This window comes from Saccoglossus kowalevskii, chromosome 19 (genome assembly GCF_978046115.1).
Source record: "Saccoglossus kowalevskii chromosome 19, keSacKowa6.1, whole genome shotgun sequence".
NCBI lineage: Eukaryota > Metazoa > Hemichordata > Enteropneusta > Harrimaniidae > Saccoglossus > Saccoglossus kowalevskii.
In genome coordinates, this window is record NC_140659.1 from 20,983,010 (window position 1) to 20,995,597 (window position 12,588).

At 36.1% G+C, this 12,588-nt stretch overlaps 1 protein-coding gene across 1 annotated transcript; it reads left to right on the forward strand.

The window, feature by feature from the left end:
- Positions 1 to 3,947: 3,947 nt before the first annotated feature.
- On the forward strand, positions 3,948 to 10,866 carry LOC146730627 (uncharacterized). The gene is made up of 9 exons (XM_085493638.1): positions 3,948 to 4,282; positions 4,863 to 5,950; positions 7,059 to 7,161; positions 7,297 to 7,460; positions 7,586 to 7,665; positions 8,464 to 8,683; positions 8,932 to 9,141; positions 9,666 to 9,879; positions 10,295 to 10,866. The coding sequence occupies exons 2-9, from the start codon at positions 4,865 to 4,867 to the stop codon at positions 10,762 to 10,764; spliced, it is 2,547 nt and encodes an 848-aa protein (XP_085349764.1). The 5' UTR covers positions 3,948 to 4,282; positions 4,863 to 4,864; the 3' UTR covers positions 10,765 to 10,866.
- The last annotated feature ends 1,722 nt before the right edge of the window (positions 10,867 to 12,588 follow it).

Consider the following 12,588-nt stretch of genomic DNA (forward strand, 5'->3'; position numbering starts at 1 on the left):
TCGTCAATGCTCCGGCGATCTAAATTTGCGATTGATTGCCGAAGCCCTGTCTAGCAGGAATTATTTGGGGAAATGGGTGGCGGTGCTGCTACGATTGACGCAAATACACAAATACAATTGCAAATTTTAAATTTCTTCAGCATGAAGAATTTATTTGAATGCAACTATTGCGTAACATTTAAATTGACTGCAGTATTATTACTGTCACTCTCACATCAAATGTGTGTGGGAAGCGAACACTTTTTGCAGTTTGGCAAGACTTGAGTCATGTTCTCGTCTAATCGGTATTTGTGATAATTTGTTTCTGCCATGTAAATGCATTTTCTCGCAATTTTTGTGGCCTTTGATAATGCTCATTATAACCTGTTATATTTCAAAATTCCACACCACCAACAGAACAAAAAATATTATTGGCGAGGGTGAAGATGAGCGTATCAGTGTAAATGAGCTGCGAGAAAGTGTCAGTTTCTCGCTTTATTTTCTCGCTTTTACATTTCATACTTTTCAGTGTAGCAATACTCTACGGGCAATCTTCCTGTACATTATATATTATCCACCAATTCATGTATAGCTTTATATAATAAATTAATAGAATTACTAGTATATTTTTTTAATTACAAAAAAGATTTCACAGCATTTTACAATTTTTGTCTTTACATTGAATATTTTTTTTTTCATTTCCAACAAATGTGTACACTTCCTGCTGCGTCTTCGCCAGCCAAGGTTCGTTATTCAGTCATCGCCTCAACACTGGGCATATTTAACTAAAATGGAAAAAAGTAAATAAGTAAATACGAGTTATAACACTTTAAACAGCTGTAGTAAACAATGCATCAATTAAATAATTTCTGATCAATTGCAATATGGTTCAAATAAGAAACATTTTATTTCAGCTAAATTACTTAAATAAAAAGTTACATTATGTAGATACATTTTGATGAATATTTAAAGCTACGACTTCAATGCCATAGACAATTTTGGCCCGATCATCAACAAAACATCACTGGTCTCTATACCAGGGCAATCGACCGGGAAAAGGGACCGGTCTTCGGTCGAACAGGTGGAGAAAATATGTCACTTCCGGAATAAGCGCGCAAAATAACGACCTACACTTGTACAATTTAAGTCACAATGTAAACATAAAAATCATAGATGATTTTCGTTGCATTTGACAATGATAAACATACCGATCATTTTCATCGCTATCATCGGTAAAATCCGCCATTTTATTTGAGTGTGTTTATGACCTGGCTCTGAACAGTGATGTCATCAGGTGCACTATTGAAGGTATGTGATTCGTTGACTAAACCAGTCAGAGATCTCGTTACACAGGCAGCGATAGTTAAAAAAAATACTAAATTACAAGTACTTAACAAAACCATAAAAACAAACATAATAATTAAAAAAATAGTAAAAGTGAAATAAATATATAAATAAAATAAAATACACGCCAATCATGGTTACGCTATGAACGGTAGACCATTGAACACGGCCCATACCGTTGTAGTTTAATAATTAACATTCTTGTACTAATGCTAACAAATATAAACGCTATGGCAACGTATGCTCTCAATTTTATGAGGTTTGCCTGCGACGAAGTAGAATTGTTGGTCTGGTCCCCAGTGTCCTTGAAAACGTTTGACGACGCATACACAGTTCAGCAGTTATTTCAAATTTCATCAATACATGTACTGCATGATGAAATCCACTTGAGTGGTTGCCTTACATGACCTTCTAACTATCATGATTTATATTTCAGTCAGTTTGACAATGGATGCCATGACATATACTGATAAAGGTTAATGACAAGACTAGATGGCGAGCTGGTCGAAATCAACCAAAAACATCTTATGACTCTGCAGTTTTTAAGATATAATACAGTAGCTGTAATTCTAAACCAATGTTGTTTGCGATTTTAACTAAGGTGGTATCTTTGTGGAATGTTAGTGCGAGACTATTACCCCATCAATATTAGTTAGTGTTGACAATATATAGAAGTGTTTTTTCTAGACAGCTTGACGAGTAATTAATTGATTATGATGTGTAAAACTTTCATGTGATTGGTTGTTTGTTTGAAGGCAAGGCCTTGGAGTCTCTTATACTGATTGTAATTGGTTAAGGAGTGACAAGAAATAAAGATTGATTTAATGCGGTCTCGGGTGAAAACCAGGGACTTGGCAGAGAATCGTCTTTGGGAACATGAACGAAGCTTGTGTGTGTCTTTTGTCAGCCTAGCGTGGAAACGACCGAATCCCGGTTACCTAAGTGAAAGGTTTTTAACCATCAAAAATACCTATCACACGTGGTGGATAACCCTTGGGCATTGTGTTCAACACAAAAATCATCCTGGGAACACTGTATGATTACAAGACAAAAGACATACATGATGGAAGGGATTCGTGAAGTTTTAACGGAACATCTTGGACAAATGACACAAGCCATTGCTGGAGACCAAAGGATGACACAACAAGCGGTAGAAGGAATTCAGGAAGTGGTGGAAGATCTTCAAAATCGTCCAACGCCTGTCAACATGGGAATCGGGCCAGCTCCGTTTAAAGGTAAACAATCAGAGAACGCAACATCCTGGTTACAGAGATTTAATGCGTACACAGACTTTAACCAACTGCCGAATGATAGAAAAGCGGCAGGATTCAGAATGTTGATGACTGGCCCAGCCGAGTTGTGGGTAAATGAATTGCCAGCCCAAGTAAGAGATGATTATGAAGCTTTAACTGCGGCCTTTATTGCATATTTTGAAAACACTGATTTAGACTGGATACTAGAACAAGAACTGTCTGAGCGAAAACAAGGGGCCGACGAATCCGTAGAAGATTATGCGGCAAATATCAAGTCGCGTTGTGCCAGACTTTGTAAAACACCTGAAGAACAATTACGTTATTTTCGCGCCGGGCTACGGAATGACATCAAGAGTCAGGTGATTGTCCATCAGCCTCAAACCATTGATGAAGCGAGACGAAGAGCCAGACTGAGTGAGATAGCCTGTCAGATGCAGGAAGGCGAGAAAAAAAAGAATGGCGCAGATCTATCAGCGATTGAATTCAGCGTGGAAAGGTTAGCACAGAAAACTGAACAATTATTACAACAACATCGACCGCAGTACGTATACAGCCCGCAGCAGTTCATGGGACCAGAGAGTCAGGTTGGTTCAAACCTAACTTACCAAGGTAGAAAATTCAATACAATTCCGATGTGGCATTTGTAATAAGCAGGGTCATTCAGCAGCCGGCTGTTACAGCCGTGGAAGTTATTTCAGTGGAAATTGTTATAATTGTGGCAAAAGGGGTCCATTGCCAGAAATGGGTGGACAAGATGGCCGACTTCCGCCCGTGGCCAGTGCTCCCCGGTCAAATAAACATCACAGGATGTGCCATAGAGAATGCATTGCATAAACTATATATTAAAGAAAACAATTATTTTGAGCTTATATTTTTCATTTTTTCTCTTTTGTGCGCTTCGTAATAAACAGTTGACGTTTCAAGCTTTCGATAGGTCATAAGTGTTCCCATTAAAACTCCACCATTGAATGCCCAACTTGTCGTAAAACCTGATGATAAATCCTACACTGGCCCAGTGTATTACCAATGGACGATGTGTATTTGTGTGACAAACTCTATTTTTAAAAATAGGAAAATGCCGTAACGTAAGTGACTCTTCAAATTTGTTCGCTTCGTTTTGCACACTTCCTGGTTCAATGAACTCGGCGACGTAGGTGACGCAGTTGTACACGCAGTATTCGCAGCCCAAATTAGCGTTGAAAATGTTGGATTTTTTATACTCAGATGTGCGATCCAGTTGTAAGCATATCTAACTGTTTTAATCCAATTAACAACAGGAAGTAAGTTGAATAAAGATTTATTTCGAATTATGTCCGTTATTCCGTGTGAAACCACCCCACCTTTCGAATGCGAACCACTATCGCCATACTGCTTTCGGTGTTAAAGGTCAGCCCACGAGATCAACATATGGTATCGCTGTGATAACCGATCGTTTTTTCTCTTTTTTTTAAAAGAGGGGTTTCATCAGGACGTCTGTCTGTCTGTTAGTTGTGTATTGTTCTTCGACAGTCTCGACTTTTGTCTTGTAATGTGTCAGACAAACGTAATCTGCATATCAATCGCCTTCGACGACAACAATGATATTCACAACCAACGTCGTCATTTCTCTTCAGTTCACTACTGTGTCTACACCGCTATTACATAATATCACTACTTGACTTTTATTGCGCTATCTAGCCTGGAGTTTGATTTTTTAATCATTGAAGGTATGTATGTTACATTGTATTTATTATACTATTTATTGAATCGTTATTTGGAGCACCTGGGTGGTTGACAACTGCCGCCAAATAATGCTTACTAGTACTTTATACTATGTTGGAATAATAACAGTTTCAACTTTTCAACCACAAGACTTGCCTACTCAAATTTGTGTGCAATTTTGTTTTATATTCTTCAATATTCCCTGAAATGTGTTGCTCCCATAATAACTTTCAAAAATTATTTGTATATGTTTGGTTTTCTATTAATAATAATTACCATAGCTTGAAACAATGAGAATAGACCCTTTACTGTTTTTTAATACTATAATATACTTCTATGTCTAAACAATCCGCCATAAAAAATTATGGATTTAACAGGATCATATTCTACAATTCAGAAAAAATCTTTAAATTAGCAAGAATATTTTCAGATTAAATATTAGATATCATAGCATTTCAGTCTGTTAGGTAACATTTCACATCCTTTCAAAAAATTCTTGTAAACATTTACAGAATTCAGAGACATTAGAATTAAAAAATGTGCATGATATATATTTTTATATATTACATTTATTTTCTATTTTAGAAATGTCTGATAATCTAGAATCGTTGTACGGTCGGCTGAAATTTTCTGAGGCAGTGCTCAGTGACACAAACATCAGTCAGGTGACTAGTTCTTCACAAGACAACTCTGATGTGCTATTTGCATTAAAGATGAAATGGAAAACGTTGGAAGAGTGGGCGAATGAACTCCGCGGGACAACCCATGAAATTGAGCTACAGTATGTTGCCTTGTTAGATCTTTCTATTGAAGGTCATCCAGTTTGTTTGAAAAAAGAATCCCCTCGGCTTGGTTCACTGTTAAGAACAAGAAGTCAGAAAGTTAAAAAAGCACTTTCAGTCATCAAGAACACAAAAAAGAAGGAAGAAGCTCGTGAAAAAGAATGGAAAATCCATATTTACAGAAGTGATATTGTTAGCTACAACAATATCAAAACAGAATTGAAGAACCTGAATGAGATGCAGTCGCAAAATGTCAGAGACTTGAACACCGCAAAAAAACAAATCATCGAAGAAAAGTTGGTAAACAAACACCTAGAACAATATATAAACACAATACAGGGTAAAGGTTTGTGCAATGGTAGGCAACTTTGTGACCTCAAGGAGAAACAGAAGAAAAGAAAATTGAAAACACTTAAGTCTAAACTAGAAGTTTCACTCTGGTTTATGAAGAGTTTTGGGCTTACAGTGCAAAACCTCACAGCAACATCGGATACAAATTCAGATGTTATTTTTAATTTTGTGGCCGACAACATTGTGGAGGAAAAGATACAACCCGAAAGCATAAGAAACAATACTGTTCCTGACGTTGCTGCCAGCGAAAAATTGACCAGTTTGTCTGAAGACAAATTAATAGAGTTATTTGAACTGCAACATTTGTTAGATAAATTCTGCATTTCAAACGAGGCCTACCATGAAATGACCATGACAACCTGTGGTAAGCAGCTGCCGAGAAGTTATCTAATTAAGCAATGTCGAAAAGATTTGAATGACGTTACTCACATTGAACCGGTCCCAGAAGGATATGGTGCACAGAGAAATTTCAAGGACCTGCTTCGAAAAGAGATCAGAAAGTTTTGGAGTGAAGAAAACAATGATCAGAGGACTATTAAGGTATGTGTTTGTTTGCAATACTATTAACTCAGATTTATTAAATTATATATGTACACCAGGTTTCATGAAGGCATGGATTTGTTCCTTATAAAATATATAGAAATATCCATGATTGTTTATAAATTTTAAATATTGATTTCAAACTCAAGCAAATGAATACCACCTGTATAGAACTCAGGTAACCTTTAACCCTATTCTATGACACTTGCTCACTTCCATTATTCAACGCTCTTTGCCAATCAATAATGTTACTGCTTGTACTTTTTTGTTCAGTGAACAAATTACTTTAAAACATTCATCGCAGTAAATCGAGTAAGGTATACATGTAGGTATTATCTGTTGGGATAAATGTCTGTAAGGCCAGACCAAACAAAATTCTTGTTCATCGGATATTTCTTGTAACAACCTTTGAGTGGCGAATGTTGGAAGCAAGAGCAAAGTTTTTTTTTTGGCTTAAAACAGAAATGAAGAGTGATTTTTTTTGGGGGGGGGGCTTAAAAAAGTTGAAAGTGGACAAAAGTTGCAAGTGAAGCAGAAACTTGTGTGTGTCATGTATGAAGTGCATATTTAAATAAAAAAACACCATAAACGTGCAAAAATAGAATCTTTTTTATGAAGCAATGCAGATAAGATAGCAGTAGACATTGCTGTCATAAATAGAGCAACCGACTGATCAGATTAAAGTATTTTGGAGACGCACAGACATCTGTCAGCCTGAAGTGTCGCACTTTGCGAGAGTCTCGTAACAGCGCCACCAATGGTCGAGTGAATTTTTAATGCAAATTAAAAAAATCAAAAATGCGATATGATAGGTATGCACAGGTCCGATGAACAAGTAATTGTTTTGGTCTGGCCTAAAACAATTTCATGCCTTCATGAAACCCATTATATCATATATTTTATTGTTGCTGCTCTCAAGTTTGGAATTCAAAAATTCTTATGAACACAAAACAATTAAGTTGTGCAAGTGTTCAATAATTCCTGGTATATTTACACAGGTATGCATGAATTTATATAAATTGCTGTCATATTTGTATGCTGTTGCTGTGTTCTGTATATATTCCATGCTCCATATTTTACAGACTTATTCATACCGTATCTTTTTCAGGTAAAAATAAGTGGTGATGGTGCGCAAATGTCGCGAAGTGCCAACTACAACTTTTTGTCATTTAGTATACTCAATAGAGGAAATCTTGTTAAGAGTGCTCAAGGTATGGTTGAAATAGGTCTGGCTTTAATGCATTTTTTGTTGCTGTACATTTCATTCCATGTTGTAGATATTGTTTGCATGGAGATGTTATGAATTGTTGTAGGCATGGATGACAATATCGGGAATTTATTTCTAGGAAACCATACAATAGCTTGTGTCAAAGGGAAGGAGTGCTATGAGACAATAAGGGATTCCTTCAGAGATGCTATTACTTCAGTCAATGAGATGGTGTCCAACCCAACCATTACAATTGACGGGAAGTCTGTAGACCTGGATTTTTATCTTGGTGGTGATTATAAGGTACATTTACCCTTCTCATGAAGACACATTTTAAATGGAATTGAGTAATATAGCTTTGTTGTAATTATACACAATACACTATTTGATGATAATTTCAATTTTATTCTAAATATTATTTTCTCTAGTTTATATTGATGGTATTAGGTTTGAAAGGAGCAACCAGTAACTATGCTTGTGCCTGGTGTTATTGTTCAAAAGATGAGAGGTAAGAGTCCAACATCATTTCATGTTAAATTATCAAATTCAGTTCTGTATTCGATGTGGGATCTTGCTCAGTAAATAGTATTGTGACAGAATTCAGATTTCAGGGGTGTTGTTTGTGAATCTCTGAATTAAGTCTGGGTGTCTGGTTTCCTTTTTGGCTACTGAACTGCTAGGTATACAAATGTCAATTGGTAGCATGGCAAGTTATACCCAACAAATATTATCAAAATAAACACTAGTGAGTCACCCGGGAATGATTTGTCACAATAACTGGAGTATACAAATAACACACCGGCAATATCCAGCATCTTTGTATAAAAACATATTTAGTACGAGTCAGTTTACACAACAAAAATACAGTTCAAATGGGTTAATGTAAAATAATAATGTTGATCTAAATACTAGACTGAATACAAAGGTAGACTACTTTTTCCTTTCATCTGCTCTGGTCATCATTACAAACAAATTTAGCAATTCAGTTTTCTAGACACAGTGTAACTTGTTTTGAAGTATAAATTTAACTCCTTTTTTATGACTGACAGCTAAATGACATGATTCATATCGCTATTTTGTTCAGAGATGCACAGTATTGAACTTGTTGTTCCTGTATATACATTCTAACCTTGGACCTGATCTTGCATCCTGCACAAGATCTTATAGCTTAATTCAATGTTATATTTAGTTCATCACATTCCTATATGAATACTTGTATTACCAATCATGGTTTTGCCATGAATTTATTCATCATCTGCATTCATGAATATATATACAAGTAATTACAATCAATCTCTTATTTCAGACACGATATGAGTAAACACAATGATTTCTGGAATGAGCCACCACATTGCAGAGATTTGGACAGTTTAATCCGCTTGAAAGGTGATTTCTCCATTTATCAAGACCCATTATTCAATATCCCATTGAAAAATGTTGCGGTTGATGAGCTACATCTTTTACTAAGGATAATGGATATTCTGATTAGAGCAGTGGTATTAGAATGCCATGAACTAGACTTAAATGTAAGTTATTTCATGCATTTTTGATTCATAATTATGAAACTTCCAAGGTATGTTTTCAGGAGATACATGCTGGACCTACTTAATGCCTTGAATGCACTATTTTACTGTAGGAGGTAATTCTCACAACACCATTAATTGTATGACGGTCACAGTCATTGTAGAAAGGGTTTGGTGACATTGGTCATGCAATTATTTTGCCCGTCACTATGTCATTTCAAAACATATCCTATTGTCTGTTTTCTTTGTAGGAGAAGAAAAATTCATTAAAAGCACTTCTTGATGCTGTCAATAATAAGGTGCATGTGACTTTTTCAATATGGCAGAAAAAAGGATCTGCTGAACTTGATTGGACAAGTCTGACAGGTGATAGTAAGAAAAAACTATTAAAGACACTACCAGAGTATTTTGAAGGATTTTTAAGACCAGAAACATCAGCTACAGTTAAGACTATATGGCAGGTCAGTACTTATCAATGCATTTATAACAGTGTATGAAATGGGCTCATGGGATGTGTGCGACTTGAAGCTTGCCATACTTTTAAGACACTGGTGTATGCTCATCGGCTATATGCCTTAATCATCTTGTGACAATAATTTAATAAGTAGGTAAATACAATGGATTCAATGAAATAAAAACAATTCTTACATAAATAATTGTTTATCAAACTGTATTGGTGCATGTGGTTGGATAGTCAGTAATTTATCTTTTCGTGACATGTACATCTGGAATGCGCGTTGACTGATTACAGTCTGTTGTTTATCAAACATTTCCTGAATAAAAATTGCACTTAAACTTATAAAACACTGACCCCTTCAATCTATCCTGCAAAGCACCTGCTTCTAATGATCCAAATCTAGAGTATGACATAGGAGGATGTGCTCACACGTGACTGTGGTAACACCCCTTTTGATTGTAAACTATTTTGAATCATTTCATACCACCTGTATTGAATACAATCTTGACTTGACTTTTTTAATTTTAGGAATTCAGTAAGCTCTATGAGCTAATGAAATCAAAACCTGATTATGCCATGTTTCAAGAAAAAGCTAAGGAGTGGATCAGGCTGTTCCAGTCTTTATCGACAAAATGCACAGGTTACCAGAAGGAACGAATTACTCCTTACATGCATATATTGGCATATCATGTACCAATGATGATGAAGATACATGGAGATATCACACTGTTTACTGGGCAAGGCAAGTTAATTTTTGTAATTCAGACAATATTCCTTCAATGTTGTTTTAATAAATCTGAACTTGTCTGAAATATGTCAATATCAGCCTTATTATTTAGTGTTTCTTGTTTTACTAGGAGTTGCACTAAACTATATTTTGCTACTAATAGTAGCGCATGTATTTACGTAAATTTGAGATGTTTACAATTTTTTTTAGTGATTTAGTGATCATCATACAGCTAATTTTTGGTTGATGTACATACATCAGAGATGTACATCAAATAAATTTTGGCTCTACCATATTTGCTTTATTGCAGTAAATGCAGTAGGTGTGATGTGATTGTCATAGAACGAATATGGTATTTCAACATAAACAAAACACTTAATTAATTGTAGTAATTGTATAATTTGAACTATATGTATTAATTCTATTACAGGTGTTGAGAAAAACAATGATGAAGGAAGAAAGGTTTACTTTAGAAGAAGTAACAAAGCAGATGCCCCAGCCGATATTTTACTGTCGGAGAGTAGACAAGATGCTCTGTGCTCTATGCGCAGAAAAAGCAGAGAATACTGTAAAAGGACGCAAAATTACTGGAGTGAAGGTATTTACAGTTTAAGAAACACAAGACCCTGCATCAGTAGTACTAATGTGTCCACATGTGAAGTTTCACTACCAGATTTTACAGACCGGGTTTTAACGCCTTCAACACCCAGTGACAATGAAGCAAGCTCTCCAGTTATGGAAGGTGCAGCCACAGAGTCTGCTACTCCTCTTTCCAGAGCAGATGTTTTAAAAATGACTGTCCTGGCTTTGAAAGAACAGTGCCGAACCAATCACCTTGGAGTATCTGGAAATAAGAGGACACTTCAGGAGAGACTTATTAAAGGATTGAAACTAGAGTGATTTATACTAAATATTGTGCACTTGGGGTGGGGGTGTTAAAAATGGTTGAAACATGTTTTATTTTAATAATTTATTACATAAAAACAATTTCAAAAGCAACAACAGTAGTTCTCTTTTTGGAGTATGTGGTGGCCCTGAAAAGGGCAGTTTTGTTTGTGTGAACAGTCCACTAGCACCAGTCTTTGCTTATTCTAACAGCTATGCATTCCATTCTGTACACCTCCTTTGTGACATCTTTTTCACTCACATAAATGTGGGGCTTGCTCGCCTTTAGAATAGCCCGCATCTCTATGTTGCTCACTTTGCATTTAGTGCCCAAAGATGTGGTATATTCAGACCATCCATCTGGAAAGTATGACGGAATGAAAATGTTTTTATCGCAGGGATCAAAACGATGTAGACGTTTCCTGTACTGCTGGATACCAGTATCCCCACCAAATAAAAATTCATAAACATCCCGACGCATAGGAATGGTCTCTGAATATACTGCTTTTAATGGGGCACTAAGTGCTTGCCTCACCATGAAGATTAGTCTGTCCACAGATTCTTGTATTAGGTATCTCGCTGGTGGATGTCTTGACTGCCACCTTAAGAGTGTACCAAGGGGTATCTCATCCTCTGGCAACCACAACCATTTATTAGATGACTTCGTATGATCAGCTAACAAATACAATGTAACTCCTCCCAACTTTCTTATACCAGCAATATGCGACATGATGACAGCCAGAGATATGTTTGCACACTGAATCTAACTGCCTACTGATAAGAGACTAAGTGGGCACAGAACAAAGGAAACAAAAGATTACCTCACTTATTATTATTCCCAACCCCAAGCTGTGAACTACTTAACATAACAATAGACCCTCATTAGGCTGAACAATGGACCTTTAAAGTCTGTGACATCATTTGTTGTCTTGAATAATTTTGCATGTAATTGTAGTCACTACACTGGGATAGACAGGAAATCGCTACTTGACCATATTCTATTGTCCATTTCTGGCAATGATAGGGCGAGAGAGTGTCGGGAAGGGGCACAAAAAGGAAATTCGAAAGACATAATTTGTTATAGTTGTGGGGCGAAAGGCCATATTGCTAAAAATTGTGATAACGAAAAACAAGGGGATAATTTAAATCCAAAAGGTCTATTTTAGTAAGGGCGGAGAATAGACAGACTAGCCATAAGAAAAGGATGGTAGACAGCTCTCTTTTGTGTTCAGTATCAACCGATATCTATAGAAATAGTTTAATTAAAGTAAAATTAGATAATGATTATGTATGGGCATTGGTAGACACGGGAGCTGAGATTTCAGTTATTTCAAGAAGTTTCATACGAAACTTTCCAAACTTGAGAAATCGTAAAATATACCCCCCCCCCTTCGAAGTTCAGCACGTACTGTGAACGGTCAAATAGTTCCGCTCAGAGGTCGAATCTATGTTAAGGCAGAAATAGCGGATCAAAAAGTGACTATTCCTTTCCACATTGTCGACAATACAAAAAGTAATGTGATAATTGGAGCAGACTTTCTAGCGGAACATAAAGCAGTTATTGATTTCTCATCCCGAAAGTTTCATTTGAGACCAAAGTCGCCAATATGGACACAAAATAGTATTACAATTCCTCCCAAGACACAGCAAATTATGACTTGTAAAACTCGATATCATTATCCAAATGGGGTAATTGCAGAAAATAGGTGCGTGAATAATTTATCTAGGTACGGGTTATTGACTGCAAAAGGCATTTTTGAAATACATAAGAATAAGGTGCCAATTAGAATAATGAATCCGTTAGACACAGAAATTCAAATTCCTTGAGGCATTAAAGTT